At 41.3% G+C, this 21,888-nt stretch overlaps 1 protein-coding gene across 2 annotated transcripts in view; it reads right to left on the bottom strand.

Moving 5' to 3' along the window:
• IQCK (IQ motif containing K) overlaps positions 1 to 21,888 on the bottom strand; it is a 151,151-nt gene that overhangs the window by 24,286 nt on the left and 104,977 nt on the right. For both annotated transcript variants that reach the window (XM_004020807.6, XM_042240479.2), the window contains one exon: positions 11,288 to 11,399. In XM_004020807.6, the coding sequence (XP_004020856.4) occupies positions 11,288 to 11,399 (112 nt within the window). The remainder of the gene's footprint in view (positions 1 to 11,287; positions 11,400 to 21,888) is intronic.

The raw sequence follows: 21,888 nt of genomic DNA, 5'->3' as shown, positions 1-21,888 counted from the left end.
CTGATAAATGGGAAACTTTATCCAGTCTGGTTCCTTGAGCCTTCCAGGTGTTTGTAGATACATCTAGATCCTACAAGAGCATTCTGAGTCTATATAACTGCAAAGAATGCTGAAAAGTCAGATGATAGAATGAAGCTACTGGTTGGAAGCATCCATTTACAAAAGTTTAAACTGGGGACTAAAACTTTAGGAGCAGATCATTTAATAAAGGAATTCATCTTTTATTTTACTTTACATTTCAGTAGAATAGTAGGGGAACATTAGCATTTTAAGCAAAGGCTCGTCCCAGTTGTGCAGACTTGCAAATTTTAAATGAAAAGATATGTATGAAAGTTGATGTCATCCTAATATCCTCACCCACTGGTGAGTCTTAAAAATAGAACTGATGAAAGTAATCTCAAGGCATGAAGTCACTAGACTTCTTTTAATCAAATTTTTATTTCTTCTGCTGGTTAAAATAGAAAAGGAACTAAGGTTTGAGGAGATATAAGAGAAAAAATTAAAATGAAAACGACACCTTAGATTTCCCAATAGTGTATTTCTTCTCAAAGACCCACGGTGATATCAAAGCAATGACCTCATTTAGAATTATTCCTGAGGCATAATCATTCTCATTTTACAAGTCGGGAAAATGAAACACAAAGATTACATCACCCATCAAAAGTTCCAAAGTGACTTGGTTATGCATTAAGCATAAATTGTTGTAGTGTTTTTGGATGACAGTATGGTGATCGCTGTCTAAACTTGATATATTTATATCCTTTGACTCAGCACCTCCATTTCTAGGAATTTATCCTATAGAAATACTTTTATAAGTAAGCAAGAATATGCCTACGAAACGCCTTTCAGTACATTGGTCATGCGGTACTGCATTGTGCTTAGTCGCTCAACGTATCTGACTCTTTCTGACCCCAAGCACTGTAGCCCACCAGACTCCTATGTCCATGGGGATTCTTCAGGAAGAATACTGCAGTGGGTTGCCATGCCGTCCTCCAGGGGATCTTCCCAACCCAGGGATCAAACCCAGGTCTCCCGCAATGCAGGTATACTCTTTACCATCTGAGCCAACAGGAAAGCCCAAGAATACTGGAGTGGGTAGCCTATCCCTTCTCCAGGGGATCTTCTAGACCCAGGAATCGAACCGAGCTCTCCTGCGTTGAGGCTGGATTCTTTACCAGCTGAAGCTACCAGGGAAGCCCCTACATTGTTCATAATACAAGCCAAATATCCATTCATTGAGAATTTTTTTTAAAAAAAATATGGTACAGATTTATCAATGGGCTTCCCAGGTGGCTCAGTGGTAAAGAATTTGCCTGTCAATGCAAGGAGATCAGGAGATGCAGGTTTGATACCCGGGTTGGGAAGATCCCCTGGAGGAGGGCATGGCACCCCACTCCAGTATTTTTGCCTGGAGAATCCCATGGACAGAGAATCCTGGCAGACTACAGTTCATAAAGTAACAAAGAGTCAGACACGAATAAGCAACAGAGCACGCGGCACAGATTTATCATTTTTACGGAACCACAAAAAATCATGAGAGGTCTCTGTATATGTGTCACGAAAAGATGTCAATGATATGTTGTCAAGTGAAGAAAAAAGCAAGTTACAAGATACTGTATATAACATAGCTCATGTTTATAAACATAAATGTGTGTATATATATTTACATATTAATAGGTGAAGAAACTCTATGAGCTGACACACTCAACAGTGGTTGTCTCTGGAAAATAAGTCACTGAAAATTTGCCCCTTTCTGTTATATGATAGATCATGTTTATCAGTCACAAAAGGTCACACCTAATGCCAGAACCCACCTCCTGAGCCTCAGGCCAGAGTGTTCTCTGCACCTGGGCCGCTCTTCTGTGGTCAAGGCCTTCTCTGTTCATCTGTAGACGGGAAGGGCGTATGGAAGGAGGGAAACAAAGCATCCTCATCCTCATCTTCTCACCCCTGGCTTCCTGCTCTAATGGAAATGTTTCCTAGAAACATAGGTATAGATCCTGCATCCTTCAGACTGAGGACTAGGCCTTCCCTACCCTCAGATCTCCCCTATTCCAGCGGCCTGCCATCACTTCAGCTAGTGTCAAGTGGAAGGTACAGACACATGTTGCCCACTGTCCAGCCTAGGGGTCCTGGCACCCTGCTGGGAAGATTTGCAGGGGGCCGATCAGCCCTACTGGACACACAGCTTAAGGTATTAATAATAACTGGACACCATGGCAAGAGATGACCAGAGATTCCCTGGCATCAGGTCGATCTGGGTTCAAATCCCTGGTCTCTAGCCTTCCTGGCTGTGTGACCTGGGTGAGTCATGTAACCTCCAGCCCTGGTTTCCTCGCCTGTGCGATGGAGATCATATCCTTCCTCTGGGAGAGAAGTATGAGGGCTACATGGGAACACGGGTGCTTAGTTCAGGCCCTGGCAACAGTTATGAACTCATAACTGTTCCTGAGCTCCAGACAGCCTTCTCTGCTCTAAGAACCAAGTTCCAGGGTGTGACCAAGACAAGGTGCTCATTTTAAGAATATCCTAAAACACCAATCCTAATAGCTAAGATTTGTCATTACAATCTAAACTTAAATACTAGAAAAGAAATTTATCTGGTTTCTACCCTACCCGGCACTCAGGCTTTTATCTTTTTCCTCCAGAAGCCATGCCCTACTAAGAAACTCATTATATTTAGGGAAAGGATAATGTTCACCTCATTATAATGTCTTCTTTATGAGAGAAAAATTAGCTCCAGAAATAAGCGTGCTTCCAAGAAACTTTTTAAATTTGAGGACAACGAACAATGTAATGATCCTATTTCATTCATTGCTGTGGCTTCTAGGAAGCTCGGATATTTCTATTTATTGTAGGAACATTTTTGAGGTTATTATTCACATTGCATAATGTATAGGGAAGGACCCAGTATTTCTTGAACCACTGGCTCACTTTTTTTTTTTCCTGTGGATACTGTGAATTATGTAACAGACCTTATTTCCCTCTTTACTTTGTCCCTAAGAAATCTCTAGCAAATACAGACCTTGGAGTAAGTATTTTGCTTATTATATTTAATGGCTTTATTTTTTCTCTACTTTTAATTTTTCCTTAATCCAATCACACATTTACCTAAAAATGTTAGATTATGTGTTTCTGTAAGTGACTATAAACTACTCTTGGACATAGGGAATAAAAAGGTGAGCACACCAAAGTTAAGAATCTGTTTCCTTTGACAGGTCAGCTTCCCCCACCCTTTCTTTTAAAATATCAAGAAGTGATATTTAAAATAGCAAAAATTCCAAAAAGAAAGTTATAGGTAAATGACTATTTTTTTAAACTGGGATATGGTCACTTTCCAGTGTTGCTAGTTTCTGCTCTACAGCAAAGTGAATCAGCTATATGTATACATATAGCCTCTTTTTTGGATTCCCTTTCCATCTGGGTCACCACAGAGCACTGGGGAGAGCTTCCTGTGCAACACAGCAGGTTCTAATTAGTTCTCTGTTTTATCCATAGTAGTGTGTATACATTGATTCCAATCTCCCAATTCATCCCACTCTTTAAGATTAAAATACTGTCAGTCTTACAAGGATTGAAATAAAACCACATAAAATCACAAAAAAATTATCAAGAAGTGATAAAAGTCATTCAAAGAATATTTACATAAATATGCAGAATACACACACATATATGAAAATTGTTATCAGATGCTGTATATATACGTAATCTGATGTTGTATACATAAAAAAATGTAATCTGATGTTATGGAACAGTTTCTATGGTTTCTTTCTCCTCATTCATACCAGATTTCCAAATAAAATATGAATATTCAGTTACAAAGCACATTTGAAAACAATTACCAATTATATGAAGCTAAAAATATGCTATTAATCAAGAAGAGCTTTTTGACCACATCTCAAAAATGACTTTGGCATCTTCTTTTGGATTATATTGGCTATAATTCTTATCATAAGTGCTTTAAAAATAATTCCTGCAACTGTCCTGATGGATAGAGACTTAAGGATAACCTCACACCGCTTCTGTCCTAGAAGAAAATCCTCCAGGACGGCCTCTGACTCAGTGTAACATAAGACAGGCTATAAATGACCACGGTTCTACCCTGACAGCTGACGCTCCTCTCCTTCAGACCTCCTGTCTGCACCAAGGTTGCTCTAAGGAATGAACTTGGCAAAACTCATTCCTACTACTATAAATACCAGAGCACAATACGGATAAAATGGCATCCACTAAAAAAAAAAAAAAAATCTTATGCCTGTATGATGGATTTGTACATAGATGAGTCTGTAGTGCCTTTTTTTTTTTTTCACATGAAGGTGAAACCCATTTTCATTTGCAATCACTCCACTTTTTTTCTTTACCACAAATCTAAAGAACTACATGTGTTTAACATTCATTTTTAAATTGCTTCATCAGAGCTCTTTGGGGGTCTAATTGCAATGTCACCTTGGCTGGAGGGAGTTGATTTTTGAAATCTCCACACTACCCAGATTCATAGGTTTTCAATAGGAATAACTCTGTTGTACATGGACTTAACACAGTACATCATCTCCGTGACACTTGAAGGAGACAAAAAGTTTTACTTCACTTTATGGGAAGCAGGTTGTACCCTGGTCCTGGCAATTCAGCCCCTACGCAAGCGCTTCAGTCAAACAGCAAGAAACCATAGGTCATAAGAAATCAGACAAGCCGTGTATCATATTCAGGAGGATTTCTGAGAGCTTTGGGTCTGATGGTAGAATCCAAGAGAGTGTCTTGTCTCTCTGCATCGCTCCTTTGGGATGTGTCAGAACACAGGACAAAGAAAGGGCATGCCCGAGTCCCCGCCCTAGGGCCTCCCCAGCTGTGTGACCTTGGCAAGCCCTCAACCTTCCAAGCCCTCTACTTATTCATCTATAAAATGAAAACCAGAGCTCGATCCACCAAATATGTACAGACTGTCTGCTCTGTGCCAGGCTCTGTGCTAAATGATGAATAAGACACTCAGTCCCTGCACGGAACCCCTTCGAGCTCAGAGTCTAGTAGAGGAAATCAATGCAAAACTGCTTGAAGCACAGACATATTTTAAAATGACAGTAACCAACATGTATGGGAACTATGTGCCAGGACTTATTCCAAAGACCATCTCTTGCAATCCTTTAACAACTGTATGAGACAGGACTATTAATAGTTCCAGTCTTGCACATGGGAATACTGAGGTTGAATGAAGTTAACTAGATCAGGGTCACACAGATAAAAGCTACAAGATTCCAAGGGCAAGTCTTGCCAACTCCAAAACTCCACTGTGCTGTACTGACTTTCTTCTGCACTGACCACAGATCTGGGGACCGTGTTTAGAACAGTTTTCTTTCCCAAGGGCCATTTCTACAGTTTCATTGCAAATGAGAAATTTACTCACAAGTTCACAATGGGGGCGTTTACGGAAAACCTCGTCTTGTTTGGAAAGCACTGCTCCTTTTGGAACTCTCAGAAGGTGGAAAGGCGGCAAGGGACGTGGGCAGCAGGTGGCCGAGATGGGACCAGTCATTCTGCCCTCTGCTGCTGGCTGAATCACTGCATTAAGTCCAGCCTGCACTCGCTGCCACATAGCAAGCCAAACTAATCAGTGAGCCAGTGGCAAATCAACTAAAAAAAAAAAAAAAAAGTAAAAACAGAAATAAATAGGCACACTGCTGCATGTTCCTTGAGCTTTAACTGATTACAGTTCTGATTGTCTTCTAGTTTTGAAATGAAAGGAACCAGTAGTTGTACAGAGATGAGCCTGTCAAACAGTTACAGCTCAAGCTACTTCTTAAAAAGGGACACTAAGAACACCAATGTGATGAGCCCCTGCTTTGCACCAGGCTCTGTATGTGGACTCATACAAGGCTCAGAACTCCACTCATCTGTCCATTCATTCATAATCATAATAATCATCCAAAGAACTTCAGATTCACCATTGTTTATACTTGATCATTTTCTCTGTGTACGTATATGTGTGCATGTGTGTTATTACTTTTTTCTGGATCATTGGAGTTTAAGTTGCATAAAACCTTCAGCATGCATCTTAAGAATAGGTTTCTAGGACTTTCCTTGTGGTCCAGTGGTTCAGTTCAGTCGCTCAGTCGTGTCGGACTCTTTGCTAACCCACGGACTACAGCATGCCAGGCTTCCCTGTCCTTCATCAACTCCCAGAGCTTGCTCAAATTTACGTCCATTGAGTCAGTGATGCCATCCAATCATCTCATCATCTGTTGTCCGTTTCTCCTCCCACCTTCAATCTTTCCCAGCATCAGGGTCTTTTCCAATGAGTCAGTTCTTCCCATCAGGTGGCCAAAATGTTGGAGTTTCAGCTTCAGCATCAGTCCTTCCAATGAATATTCAGGACTGATTTCTTCAGTCCAAGGGACTCTTAAGAGTCTTCTCCAACACCACAGTTCAAAAGCATCAATTCTTCGGTGCTCAGCTTTCTTTATAGTCCAACTCTCATATCCATACATAACTACTGGAAAAACCATAGCTTTGACTAGATGGACCTTTGTTGGCAAAGTAATGTCTCCACTTTTTAATATGCTGTCTAGGTTGATCACAGCTTTTCTTTCAACAAGCAAGCATCATTTAATCTCATGGCTGCAGTCGCCATCTGCAGTGATTTTGGAGGTCCCCCCAAAATAAAGTCTCTCACTGTTTCCATTGTTTCCCCATCTACTTGCCATGAAATAGCATGGCAAATAGATGGTCCAGTGGTTAAGTGGTTAAGACATGGTCCCATGGTTAAGACTTCATTTTCCAGTGCAGGGGGTGTGGGTTTGATCCCTCGTTGAGGAGCTAAGATCCCACATCCCTCCAATAAAATCAAAACATAAAACAGAAGCAATACTGTAACAAATTCAATAAAGACTTTTTAAAAAATGATCCACATTAAAAAAAAAAAAAAACCAAAGAGGTTTCTGATATTGGCCAAGAACATTGATCAACGTGAGGAAACTTAATAATACTATGTACCATTATCTAACATAAAGCCCATACTCAAAGTTTACTGTTTCAGTCATGTCTTTTATAGAATTTTCCCCCATCCAAGATCCAATCTAAGATCATGCACAGCATTCAGCTGTCACACCGCTCTGGTCTCCTTTAATCTCTGTTTTTCTTAACATCGGCATTTTTTTAAGAGTCCAAATCAGTTATTTTGGAGCATGTCCTCAGTTTGGGTTGATCTGATGTTCCCTCGCAATTAGATAGGTTCCAGTCATGCATTTTTGACAGGAGTTGTGTCTAAGAATGTGTGATGTATGTCTTAGTACATCACATCAGGAGGCACGTGATGTCAGTTTGTCCCAATATTGGCAACATTAATCTTCAGCACTTGGTTAAGGTGGGTCTGCCAGGTTTCTCTAGTGCAAAGTTATTATTTTCTTAGATATTTTTTAAAACTTTTTATTTTGAATTGAGGCATAGCTGATTAACAATGTTGTGATCCTTTCAGGTGAACAGCAAAGGGACTCAGCCATATACATGTACATGTATCCATTCTCCCCCAAACTCCCCTCCTATCTAGGCTGCCACATAACGTTGAGCAGAGTAGCATGTGCTATACTGGAGGTCTTTGTTGGTTATCCATTTTAAATATAGCAGTGTGTACACGTTGATCCTAAACTCCCTATCCCTTCCTCCCATCCTTCCACTTGGCAACCAAAGTTTGTTCTTGAAGTCTGTGAGTCTCCTACTGTTTCATAAGTTCATTTGTATCATTTGCTTTCAGATTCTACCTACAAGGGATGTCATATGATATTTCTCTTTCTCTGACTTACTTCACTGAGTATGACAATCTTTAGGTCCATCCACGTTGCTGCAAATGCATTATTTCATTCTTTTTAATGGCTGAGTAATATTCCATTGTATATAGTTACCACCTCTTCCTTATCCATTCCTCTGCCAATGGACATTTAGGCGGCTTCCACGTCTCGACTATTGTAAACAGTGCTGCAGGGAACACTGGGGTGCATGTATCCATTCAGATCATGTTTTTCTCCAGATATATGCCCAGGAGTGGGATTGCAGGGACACGTGGCAGCTCTGTTTAGTGTTTTAAGGAACATCCATACTGCTCTCCATAAAGGTTGTACCAGTTTGCATTCCCACCAGTAGTGTAGGAGGTTCCCTTCTCTTATGGAGAGATAGTTTAAGACTATGAATATTGCGTCCTTCAATAAACTTTCACCCAGTGGTTTAGCATCTACTGATGATTCTTGCTTTAATCGATTTATTAATATGGTTACAAAATGGTGACTTTTAAATTCCATTATACCTTCTAAATGTGTTAGTTGTCATTCTAATGTGGGAGAAAAGCCTCCTCTTCTCCCACATTTATTTATTTGGTTATTTTTGTATATTATGGACATCTGGATATTTCTTTTAGTCAATGAGTTCATTACTGTCAGTTAATTTTGATGCTTAAATTAAAAACTCAGGAGACTAGAAAATACCAGAGGGTATTATATATAATACATATGTAATAGGTATGTATGTGAAAGTCACTCAGTCATGTCGAACTCTTGGGGTTCCCATGGACTATTCAGTCCATGGAATTCTCCAGGCCAGAATACCTAGAATGGGTAGCCATTCCCTTCTCCAGGGGATCTTTTCAACCTAGGGATCGAACCAGGTCTCCCACATTGCAGGCAGATTCTTTACCAGCCGAGCCACCTGGGAAGCCCAAGAATACTGGAGTGAGTAGTCTATCCATCTCCAGGGGATCTTCCCAACCAAGAACCGAACAGGGGTCTCCTGCATTGCAGGTGGATTCTTTACCAGCTGAGCTACCAGGGAAGCCCATCTAATAAGGTCATTTTTCATAAAACTTTTGTTTTAGCTATGTATATATGAAACCATCAGTATATTCATGTCATAGATTGTGACATAAAACTATTTCTTCCTGGTTCACAATCCCAAAATGTTGAGACTTGTTGGCCTAGAGGAAAAGGCTGTATTTTTCTATCCTCCCTTAGACAGGAGTAGGTGCTTCCCCCATCCAAGCCCAAGGCAGGGGAGGGAAGATCCAAGAGAACAACTCAGAAAGATTAGGGGCCCCTCATTATCTGATTGGTCATCTCCTTTAAGGGTAGATTTCCACATACTTCAATCTACTGTGCCTGTGAGAGCAAGTTTAGTGTGAACCGGGGAGACACACGAGGTGGAGAAAAGGGGGCAGTGGAGGAGTCTGAGTGTCCGCTCCTGGTTTCCTCTGTGTCAAGTGAACACTGTTCCATTGGGTTCAAGAGGGCCGGCCACTGGCTAAGGAGACCTCAGGAGCAAAAAGCTGGGAGAGCGGTGGCAGAAGTGGGGTCTGAGTGGAAGGAGAAGAGGGAGCGGCAGAACCAGATCCCCCAAGGGTTCTGCCCTGTGAGCTTTGAGGAAGTGCTCATGTGAAACGTAGGAGTCAGAGAGCCAGCATGGGGATGCCCGCCCACAGGACACGGATGGCCACACGGTCTCAGCCAGAGAAGCCACAGCAGCCAAGAGAGGACCACACAGGAAGTGAGGGGACGATGCCCCCGATCTCCCTCCCTCCCGCTCCCAGCCCCACAGAGTCAGAGCCTTAAATCGGAGCTGAGACCGAGATTTTTAAGTAGGCAGGACTTCATGAAATCAGAACATACTTCAAAGACATGCCATGAAGGAACTGGAAAGAGAGAATTTGAGAGAACAGAACTGAAGACAGTCTCTGGGCAAAAAAGGAAAACTTTTTCTAGATTTCGCCATGTTGAGATTGCTCCACATTGTTCCTGGTCCCCTTAGGTAAGGCAAGGGGGGGAGGCCCCTCTGAGGCATTAATGCCCCTAGGCCAAAGGGTGAGAAGGAATGGCCACAGAGCGGCCTGGGGAGGATGATTTGGCAGGAAAGGGATTGAAAGTGCAGTCCCCGAGGTGAGGAAGGTGTTGGCATACAGCAGAACAAGAGAGACTGGAGGGACTGCAGTCTAGTGAAAAGGGACAAGGAACGGGGAGGATGGGGAGGTCAGAGCATGGACAGTGAGAGGATAGTGGTCTGTCGAGGGAGGTATGATCATTTTTTCCCGTTGGTTTTCATAATTTAAAAAATTCCCAAAGTGCAAGATTTCCCCTAGTCCTGATTCCTAAAGGAAACTAACACTAATGCATTCTCCAGGCTTTTTAGACATCTCTCTATTTCCAAGCATGTATTTTAGTTAGTGAGTGTTAGTCAGTCACTCATGTTCGACTGTGTGACCCCATAAACTGTAGCCCACCAGGCTCCCCTGTCCATAGGATTCACCAGGCGAAATATTGGAGTGGATAGCCATTCCCTTCTCCAGGGGATCTTCCCACCCCAGGGATGGAACCCTGGTCTCCTGCTTTGAAAGGGGATTCTTAATGAATCTTAATTTTCTTAATGAAAATGTGTTGTCCTGCAGTTATTTTCCACTTGACAATCCATCATGAGTCTCATTCCATGTTGTTGGTTAAATAAATGATGCTAACTCAATACCACACAGCTATTAAACATCACAATACCACTCTCTAGTGCTGACCTGAATGACGTTCTGAGTATGTTCAGTGACAGTCTCGATGACATAATAGAATGAACAGATATATGGGTAGCAGAATGTAAAAACCCATATTTAATAATATACAAATGGATATTTATTTGCATCATTTTGTACTAGAAAAAGTATAGCAGGATGTGCACCAAAATTTTAACAGTGGTGACATTTCTGACTTTTCTCCTTTTTTGGTTATTTTTTTCTAATTTTTCTACCACGAATATGTAGTAACAAAGTTTAAAAATAAAATTTTAAAAAAGGGAAGCAAACAGGACAAAATTGTGACAGGTACAAGACAGGTGAAGGGTGCTTGCTCTGTTATTCTTAGCGCTTCACTCTGTACAAGTGTTTAATTTCTCAGAAAAGGGGCGAGGATGGCATAAAACAGCACTTGAGTTCAGACACACAATCAACAGCTCAGAAGGATAACTACCCGTCACACTGATGGGCACTGTGTTTCCAAAATGATCGGTATTCTTTTTGTTTGTATCTAAAAGAGAGAGAGAGAGCTGCAAACGCGGGATGACACTGACGTGTACCTAAGTGAGGGGAACAGCTGGGACAGTTACATCGCGTCACCGCTGTCATTCCGGAGCCGACTCTTAAACATGCCGCCACTTTCTAACCCCAGTGGAATTCCGTGCAGAACAAGGACCCTAGGAAACCGCGCGGGGCTTCCTTCTTGAGCCTGGAGTAAGACTCAGGCTTTCCCTGAATGAACCAAGGGCTGTGAATCAAACAGCTGACCTTTTTGTTCTTGTTTGGCCCAGAAGATTTTGACTCGCTGGCGAATATGCTTGTCCTCTCGCAGCTTCTTCTGCCACTGACGCAATTCTTGTATCTCAGGATCGCAGCGAACCTGGAAAATTCCCGCAAAGCTTTTAGTTCCCTTTCTACATACTTCTAAACATTAACTTGCTAACCCTGCAAGGAAAATCCTTTATAAGTCACCTGGATTACTTTTGATTCCAAATGAATCATTGTTGTAAGTGAATTAACTATACTCCTAAAGCTTATGTAATATTCAAGAGTAAATGAGGCTGAAGGTTTGCTATACTAATGGTGGGCTGAGAACTTTCTAGATCTGTGCTGTTCAACAGAAATATAATGAAACTACATGTGTAATTATAAATTTCCTTGCAGTATCATCTTGTTTTTTAAAAATATTTATTTATTTATTGAAGGATAATTGACATACAATATGTTACTTCCAGGTGATTTGACATTTAAATACCTTATGAAATGATCACCATAAGTCTAGTAACCATCTGTCACATACAAAATTGTTACAGTATTATTTATATATTCCTTAGGCTGTAAGTTACATCCTTATAACATTTATTTTATAACTGGAAGTTTTGTACCTCTCAATCACCTTCACCTATTTGCCCATCCCCCCACTCCCCTCCCCTCTGGCAGCCACTAGTTTGTTCTCCCTATCTGTGAGTCTGTTTTATTTGTTCATTTGTTTTTTTTAGATTCCACATATAAGTGAAATTTTACAGTATTTGTCTTTTTTTGACTTATTTCACTTAGCCCAATATCCTTTAGAACTATCCATGTTGTCATAAATGGCAAGATTTCATTCTTTTTATGACTCAGTAATACTCTGAAAGGAATGGGAATACCAGACCACCTGACCTGCCTCTTGAGAAATCTATATGCAGGTCAGGAAGCAACAGTTAGAACTGGACATGGAACATCAGACTGGTTCCAAATAGGAAAAGGAGTACATCAAGGCTGTATATTGTCACCCTGCTTATTTAAATTAAATGCAGAGTACATCATGAGAAACACTGGGCTGGATGAAGCACAAGCTGGAATCAAGATTGCCAGGAGAAATATCAATAACCTCAGATATGCAGATGACACCACCCTTATGGCAGAAAGCAAAGAACCAAAGAGCTTCTTGATGAAAGAGGAGAGGGGGGAAAGTTGGCTTCAAGCTCAACATTCAGAAAACAAAGATCATGGCATCTGGCCCCATTACTTCATGGCAAATATGGGGAAACAGCGGCAGACTTTATTTTTCTGGGCTCCAAAATCACTGCAGATGGTGACTGCAGCCATGAAATTAAAAGACACTTGCTCTTTGGAAGAAAAGTTGTGACCAACCTAGGCAGGCATATTAAAAAGCCAACAAAGGTCCATCTATTCAAGGCTATGGTTTTCCAGTAATCATGTATGGATGTGAGAGTTGGACTATAAAGAAAGCTGAGCACCAAAAAACTGATGCTTTTGAACTGTGGTGTTGGAGAAGACTCTTGAGTCCCTTGGATAGCAAGGAGATCCAACCAGTCTATCCTAAAGGAAATCAGTCCTGAATATTTATTGGAAGGACTGATGTTGAAGCTGAAACTCCAATACTTTGGCCACCTGATTTGAAGAACTGACTCATTGGAAAAGACCCTGATGCTGGGAAAGATTGAAGGCAGCAGGAGAAGGGGATGACAGAGGATGAGATGTTAGGATGGCATCACTGATTCAATGGACATGAGTTTGTGCAAGCTCTGGGAGTTGGTGATGGACAGGGAGGCCTGGTGTGCTGCAGTCCATGGGGTCGCAAAGAGTCAGACACAATTGAGCAACTGAACCGAACTGAAATATATGTATGCTGCTGCTGCTAAGTCACTTCAGTCGTGTTCGACTCTGTGCGACCCCATAGATGGCAGCCCACCAGGCTCCCCCGTCCCTGGGATTCTCCAGGCAAGAACACTGGAGTGGGTTGCCATTTCCTTCTCCAATGCATGAAAGTGAAATGTGAAAGTGAAGTTGCTCAGTTGTGTATGACTCTTAGCGACCCCATGGACTGCAGCCTACCAGGCTCCTCTGTCCATGGGATTTTCCAGGCAAGAGTACTGGAGTGGGGTGCCATTGCCTTCTCTAGAAATACATGTATATATATAACACATCTTTGTTCATTAATTCATCCATGGACACTTCAGTTGCTTCCATAATCTTAGCTTATTGTAAATAATGCTGCAGTGAACATAGTTCCACAACCAGGGATCAAACGCAGGCCCTTGACAGTGAACACACAAGTCCTAACCATTGGAGCACCAGGAATTCCTGTATCTTTCTTAATTAGTGTTTTTCTTTTCTTAGGGTAAATACCCAGAAGCGAAATTGCTGGATTACATGACAGTTCTATTCCAATCTCATTTCAAAAACTGAAAATAAACTGGCAAGATTATTTTTAAGAATACATTTTATTCGACTTCCCTCATCGTCCAGTGGCTAAAACTCTATGCTCCCAATGCAAGGGGCCTGGGTTTGATTCCTGGTCAGGGAACTAGATCCCACATGGCTCAACTAAATATCCTGCATGCTGCAATGAAGATCAAAGATCCTAAGTGCTGCAACTAACTAAGACCTGGTGCAGCCAAATAAATAAATATATTAAAAAAGAATACAGTTTATCTACCTTGAAAGATCCAAAATAATATCATTTCAACACATAATCAATATAAAATATTTTTTATGAAATATTTTGCTGTTTTCTATACTAAGTATTCAACCTCTGATATGTATTTTACTTACAGAACATTTAAATTTGGACATTTTTAAGTGCTCAATAGCTGCATGTAGCTGGTGGCTATTGTACAGGACAGCAGAGTTCTAGACAAATCATAGTTAATGTATTAACCACAGTTCTATTTGATTGAGTGCGTACTGCATACTGGGCTTTGTACAAGACATTGGGAATAAAGAAATAACTAGTGGTAATTATAATAATAATAATTATTATTAAACCATTAATATAACTCATATTTATTGAACATTTGTGTCTCAGGCATTGATTAAGTTTTTATACATTTTAACAATCAAAAGCAGATTATCCCCATCTTACAGATAAGGAAACCAAGTTTAAGTGGCTTGCGTAGTCTCACAGCTAGGAAATGGATTCAAACATAGGCAGGCTGTTCCAGTTTCCCTTGAGAGACACAGGATTCACAGGAGCAAGATCAAGCAGGTGTGGTAAGAGTAAGGATATCAGTGAGTACAAGGGACACGGAGGGGAAAGCGAACTCAGCCTGGAGAGGTCGGGAAACCCTTCATGGAGGAGATGGCCTCTGGGCCAAGTGTGGAAGGATGACCTGGAGTTGGCTGTGGAGAGGAGGTAAGTGGAGTGTCACGGTGCCCTGGGGAAATTGAAATGCATTAAGCAGTCACTTGCAATTCTCCCCTCACCCCAGCCCCTGGCATTCACTAATCTGCTGTCGTCTCCATGTGTGGTGCTGTGCTTAGTTGCTCAGTCATGTCCAACTCTTTGTGACCCCATGGACTGCAGCCAGCCAGGCTCCTTTTCCGTGGGGATTCTCCAGGCAAGAATACTGGAGTGGGCTACCATTCCCTCCTCCAGGGGATCTTCCCAACCCAGGGGCTGAACCCAGGTCTCCCACATTGCAGGCAGATTCTTTACCAACTGAGCCACAAGGGAAGCCCAAGAATACTGGAATGGGTAGCCTATCCCTTCTCCAGAGGATCTTCCAAACCCAAGGATCAAACCGGGGTCTCCTGCATTGCAGGCAGATTCTTTACCAGCTGAGCTACAGGGGAAGCCCGTAGTCTCCACAGTCTCATCTTAATCTGTAGATTCACAGTGTCTATGGATTTCCTATTCTGGCTATTTTATATAAATAAACTCATTAGTAGATAGCATTTTGTGTCTGGATTCTTTCATTTGTTGTTGTTCAGCCACTAAATCCAACTCTTTGCAACCCCATGAGCAGAAGCACGCCAGGCTCTCTGTCCTCCACCATCTCCTGGAGTTTGCTCAAATTCATGTCATTTGAGTTAGTGATGCCTTCATCCTCTGCTTGCCCCCTTCAAAGGCTCTAGCATGGTCAATGAAACAGAAGTAGATGTTTTTCTGGAATTCCCTTGCTTTCTCCATGACCCAGTGAATGCTGGCAATTTGATCTCTGGTTCCTCTGTCTCTTTGAAACCCAGCTTGTACACCTGGAAACTCTCGGTTCATGTACTGCTGAAGCATAGCTTGAAGGATTTTGAGCGTTACCTTGCTCGCATGTGAAACGAGCGCAACTGTGTGGTAGTGTGAGCATTCTTTGGCATTGCTTGTCTTTGGGATTGGAATGAAAACTGACCTTTTCCAGTCCTGGGGCTACTGCTGAGTTTTCCAAATTTGCTGGCATATTAAGCGTAACACTTTAACAGCATCATCTTTTAGGATTTGAAATAGCTCAGCTGAAATTGCATCACCTCCAATAGCTTTGTTCATACTGATGCTTCCTAAGGCCCACTTGACTTCACATTCCAGGATGTCTGGCTCTAGGTGAGTGACCACTGACCACGCCATTGTAGTTATCCGGGCCATAAAGACCATTTTTGTATAGTTCTTCTGCATATTCTTGCCACCTCTTCTTAATCTCTTCTGCTTCTGCTTCTGCTTCTGCTCTTAAGCTCTTCTGCTTCTGTTAGGTCCTTATCTTTTCTGTCCTTTATTGTCCCCATCCATGCATGAAATATTCCATTGATATCTCCAATTATCTTGAAGATATCTCTAGTCTTTCCCATTCTATTGTTTTCTTTTACATTTTTGCATTGTTCATTTAAGAAGGCCTTCTTATCCCTCCTTGCTGTTCTCTGGAATTCTGCGTTCAGTTGGGTACATCTTTTCCTTTCTCCCTTGCCTTTTGCTTCTCTTCTTTCCTCAGCTATTTGTAAAGCCTCCTCAGACAACCACTTTGCCTTCTTGCATTTCTTTTTCTTTGAGATGGTTTTGGTCACTGCCTCCTGCACAATGTTATGAACCTTTCATTGTTCTTCAGGCTGTCTACCAGCTTTAAGTCCTTGAATTTATTTATCTTCACTGTATAATTATAAAAGATGTGATTTAGGCCATACCTGAATGGCCTAGTGCTTTCCCTACTTTCTTCAGTTTAAACCTGAATTTTGCAATAAGGAGGTTATGATCTGAGCCACAGTCTGCTCCAGATCTTGTGTTTATTGACTGTAGAGCTTCTCTATCTTTGGCTGCAAAGAACATAATCAATCTGATTTTGGTGTAGACCAATCTGGTGATGTACGTGTGTAGACTCATCTCCTGTGCTGTTGGTAGAGGGTGTTTGTTATGACCAGTGTGTTCTTTTGACAAAATTTTGTTAGCCTTTGACCTACTTCAGTTTTTACTCCAAGACCAAACTTGCCTGTTATTCCTGGTATCTTTTCATTTCCTACTTTTGCATTCCAATCCCCTAAAATGAAAAGGACAGTTCTTTTTTGTTGTTAGTTCTAGAAGGTCTTGTCAGTCTTCATAGAACCATTCAACTTAATTTTCTTTGGCATCAGTGGTTGGGGCATAGACTTGGATTACTGTGATATCAAATGGTTTGCCTTGGAAATGAACCAAGATCATTCTGTTGTTTTTGAGAGTGTACCAAAATACTGTATTTTGGACTCTTTCATTGACTTTGGGGGCTACTGCATTTCTTCTAAGGGATTCTTGCCCACAGTAGTAGATATAATGGTTATATGAATTAAATTCATCCATTTTAACTCACTGATTCCTAAGATATCAATGTTCAGTCTCACCATCTCCTGCTTGACCATGTCCAATTTACCTTGATTCATGAACCTAACATTCCATGTTCCTATACAATATTGTTCTTTACAGCATCAGATTTACTTTCGCCAGCAGACACATACACAGCTGGGCATCATTTTCACTTTGGCGCAGCCATTTATTCCTTTCCGGAGCTATTAGTAATTGCTCTCCACTCTTCCCCAGTAGCATATTGCACACCTTCCAACCTGGGGAGGCTCCTCTTCCAGTCTTATATCTTTTTTGCCTTTTCATACTGTCCATGGGGTTCTCCAGGCAAGAATACTGGAGTGGGTTGCCATTTCCTCCTCCAGGGGACCACATTTTGTCAGAACTCTTTACTATGACCCATCTGTCTTGTGTGGCCCTGCCCAGCTTGGCTCATAGCTTATTTGAGTTACATAAGCCCCTTTGCTTATGATCCCAAGGCTGTGATCCATGAAGGGGATTCTTTCACTTAGTATTTAATATTTTCAAGGTTCATCCACTTTGTAACATTTTCAGTACTTCTTTCCTGAATAATATTCCATGGCATAGTCATGCCATATTTTGTTTATCCATTCATTAGCTGATGAACATTTGAGTTGTGTCTGCCTTTTGGCTATTCTTAATAGAGCTGCTACAAACATATGTTTATGAGTTTTTGCTTGAGCATCTATTTTCAATGGTTTTTTAGTATGTACCTAAGAGTGGAATTGCTGGGTCATATGGTAAGTTTTTGATTAACTTATTTCCTCCTCCTCCTAAGTCACGTCAGTCATGTCCGACTCTGTGCAACCCATAGACGGCAGCCCAACAGGCTCCCATCCCTGGGATTTTCCAGGCAAGCATACTGGAGTGGGTTGCCATTTCCTTCTCCAGTGCAGGAAAGTGAAAAGTGAAAGTGAAGTTGCTCAGTCGAAGTCATCAATTGTTTTTCACAGTAAGCTACATCATTTTCTATTCTCATCAGCAACGTATGAGGGTTCTAATTTCTTCACATCCTTGCCAATACTTATTTTCCATTAAAAAAATTTTTATTATCATACCCATCCTGCTACTGCTAAGTCGCTTCAGTAGTGTCCAACTCTGTGCAACCCCATAGACGGCAGCCCACCAGGATCCCCCGTCCCTGGGATTCTCCAGGCAAGAACACTGGAGTGGGTTGCCATTTCCTTCTCCAATGCATGAACATGAAAAGTGAAAGTGAAGTTGCTCAGTCGTGTCCGACTTAGCGACCCCATGGACTGCAGCCCACCAGGCTCCCCTATCCCTGGGATTCTCCAGGCAAGAACACTGGAGTGTGGTGCCATTGCCTTCTCCATACCCATCCTAGTGGACGTAAAATGGTATCTCACTTTGGTTTTGATTTGCTTTTCCTAATGGCTATGACGTTGAGCATCTTTTCGTGTGTTTGTTGGCCACTGGTATATCTTCTTCAGAGAAATATCTACTGAAGTTCTTTGCTCTTTATAAAATGGAGTCGTCTTTTTATTGTCGAATTATATTTTTTATATATTCTGGATATTAGACTCTTGCTTGATACATGCTTGTTAATATTTCCTCCCCTTCTGTAAAATGTCTTTTCACTCTCTTGATAGTGTCCTTTGATGCACAAAGGTTTTAATTTTGATAAAGTCCAATTTAATATTTTTCTTTTGTTGCTAGTGCTTTGGGTGTCACATCTAAGGAATCACTATTGAATTTAAGGCCTTAAAGATTTACTTCCATGTTTTCTTACAAGAGTTGTATAGCTTTAGGCCTTGTATTTAGGTCTATGATCCATTCTGCGTTAATTTCTTACACAGTATAATATTAGGAAGTGAAAGAAAGTGAAGTCACTCAGTTGTGTTCGACTCTTTGCGACTCCATGGACTGTAGGCTGCCAGGATCCTCCGTCCATAGGATTTGCCAGGCAAGAATACTGGAGTGGGTTGCCATTTCCTTCTCCAGGGGATCTTCCTGACCCAGGGATCAAAGTGAGAGTCAATTCCTAGGTGGATTGATAAGAAGTCCAGGGATCCCCAAGGAGAGAGGGGTCTGGAATTCTCAAGGTGGGAAAAAGGACAAACTTTTTTTGTCCCTGTACACTCCTTAGGATTATATAACAATAATGTATCCTGCTTGAGGACAGTCTCTGGAAAAAAACTTCTGGCTAATCCTGTTATCTTAAGGTGTAAATTATGGGAGTAGGTCTAGTGAGGTCTTTACAACCTCCAGACATTCTTTTGACTCACTGTAATAACTAATTAGAGAGTATATAACTCCATGGCTAACACTAGTAAAGGGGTACCCTTTCTACCCCTGATGCCTATGTCAGAAGCTTTTTCTATCTCCTTTATACCTTAATAAAACTTTATTACACAAAAGCTCTGAGTGATCAAGCCTCGTCTCTGGCCCCGGATTGAATTCTTCTCCTCTGGAGGCCAAGAATCCCAGCATCTTTGCGTGGTTCAGCAACAACCTTTCATCTTGGGGGCTCGTCTGGGATTCTTCAGGACAAAGTAAGGATGTTTAGAGTGCTAGTTCTTTGTCACACAAAAGCTCTGAGTGACCAAGCCTCATCTCTGGCCCCAGATTGAATTCTTCTCCTCTGGAGGCCAATAATCCCAGCGTCTTTTTGTGTGTCAGCAACAACCTTTCAAAAGCTGGGTCTCTTGCATTGCAGGTGGATTCTTTAGTGTCTCAGCCACCAGGGAAGCCCATAAAATTATAGTCCAACTTAATTCTTCTCCATGTAGACATCTAGTTTTCCCAGCATCATTTGTTAAAGAGACAGTTACTTCCCCCATTGAATAGTCTTGGTAGAAATCATCTGACCACAGTTGTATGGGTTCATTTCTGACCTCTCAATTCTATTCCCCTAATGCTTTTTTCTTTAAGTTAAAATTTATTCACCTCCTAAATAAGGTACAGGGATTGTGAATAAAGCTTAGTATACACTTATTAAATCCTGACATATTTAATGCTGCCTACACTTTAGCATATGAATTTCTTCCCAAAATGCTCATCACAGCTGGATTGAAGGATTATTTTTCAAATGTGGCCATGTGGTTTAGTTGAGTGCTATACATTATAAGTCTCCTAGATATCCAGAGATTTGCATGCCTCTTGCAAATTGGGGGATTATGTTCTATGACATAAATATAGGGTCATTTTTATTCTCTGAAATGTGCATAACTTTATAATTTATAGGTAGATGCATACACAGTACTTTGCATGTATATATAATTTTTAAAATATATATTTATAGACAAATTGTATTTTTTTAAGCAAGAGTAGTTTTCATTTATAAATTCAACTGGAAACAGTCAGTCTTCTTTATTTTGGAAAAATAAAAGTCGAAGAAGTTGAAACAAAAGAACAAGCAGCAAAATCGATTCAGATCCAGATCCACCACTAAAATATGGAAGTACAGTTGACCCATGAGCAACATGGGTTTGAACTGCGTGTATCCACTTACATGGTTCAGTACTACACAATCCACAGTAGGCTGAATTCATAGATGTGGAGCTTCAGATACCAAGCAGCATCTGTGGGACTTGAGTTTCCTCCCATTCTGGTATCTATGCAGGTTCTGGAGCCAATCCCCTGTACATACTGAGGGATGACTGTTCAGTTCAGTTCAGTCGCTCAGTCGTCTCCGACTGTTTGCGACCCCATGAACTGCAGCACGCCAGGCCTCCCTGTCCATCACCAACTCTCGGAGTTCACTCAGACTCACGTCCATCGAGTCCGTGATGCCTTCCAGCCATCTCATCCTTGGTTGTCCCCTTCTCCTCCTGCCCCAAGTCCCTCTCAGCATCAGAGTCTTTTCCAATGAGTCAGCTCTTCGCATGAGGTGGCCAAAGTACTGGAGCTTCAGCTTTATCATCATTCCTTCCAAAGAAATCCCAGGGCTGATCTCCTTCAGAATGGACTGGTTGGATCTCCTTGCAGTCCAAGGGACTCTCAAGAGTCTTCTCCAACACCACAGTTCAAAAGCATCAATTCTTCAGCGCTCACCCTTCTTCACAGTCCAACTCTCACATCCGTACATGACCACAGGAAAAACCATAGCCTTGACTAGACGGACAGGAGACAGGGATCAAGACGATCCCCATGGAAAAGAAATGCAAAAAAGCAAAATGGCTGTCTGGGGAGGCCTTACAAATATCTGTGAAAAGAAGGGAGGCGAAAAGCAAAGGAGGGATGACTGTACTTTTTTTTTTTTTTTTTTCCCAGTTTCAAAGCAAGAACAACCACTTTAAAGTGGCAGGGAGCCCAGTGATAGCAAACTTGCTGTCATGAACATCCTTTAACCTTTTTACCTTCCTGGATTAGTTTCCCAACAGTCCTGCTGTCTTCCAGAAAGTTTCTCCCATGGATTTTTATAACCAGGAATCTTGAGAAATGTTGGGGTTGGGATGATCTCTATCCCTCCCCTTCCAGAAAGTTTCTAGTTTCTTTATGCAGATCAATCCAAAGCACCCCAGAGCTCTACTCACCAAGAGGAATTTGGAGAACTGCCCTGATCAAATACAAGAAAAATAAATTTCTTCCTGTTACTTCTTCTCCTAGGGCATGGGGTATAGTGTGCCTTACTTGTTTTAAGACAACTGCTCAAGTAATTTTCTTTTTCCAAAATAAAGAAGATTGACTGTTTTCAGTTGAATTTATAAATGAAAACTATTCTTGCTTAAACAAATACAATTTGTCTATAAACATATATTTTAAAAATTATATATACATATAAAGTACTATATATGTATCTACCTGTAAATTATAAAGTGATGCAAATTTCAGAGAATAAAAATGACCCAAT

This window comes from Ovis aries, chromosome 24, assembly GCF_016772045.2.
Source record: "Ovis aries strain OAR_USU_Benz2616 breed Rambouillet chromosome 24, ARS-UI_Ramb_v3.0, whole genome shotgun sequence".
Taxonomy (NCBI): Eukaryota; Metazoa; Chordata; class Mammalia; order Artiodactyla; family Bovidae; genus Ovis; species Ovis aries.
Note: the sequence above shows the minus strand (reverse complement) of the source record. Positions and strands in the feature narration are given on the sequence as shown.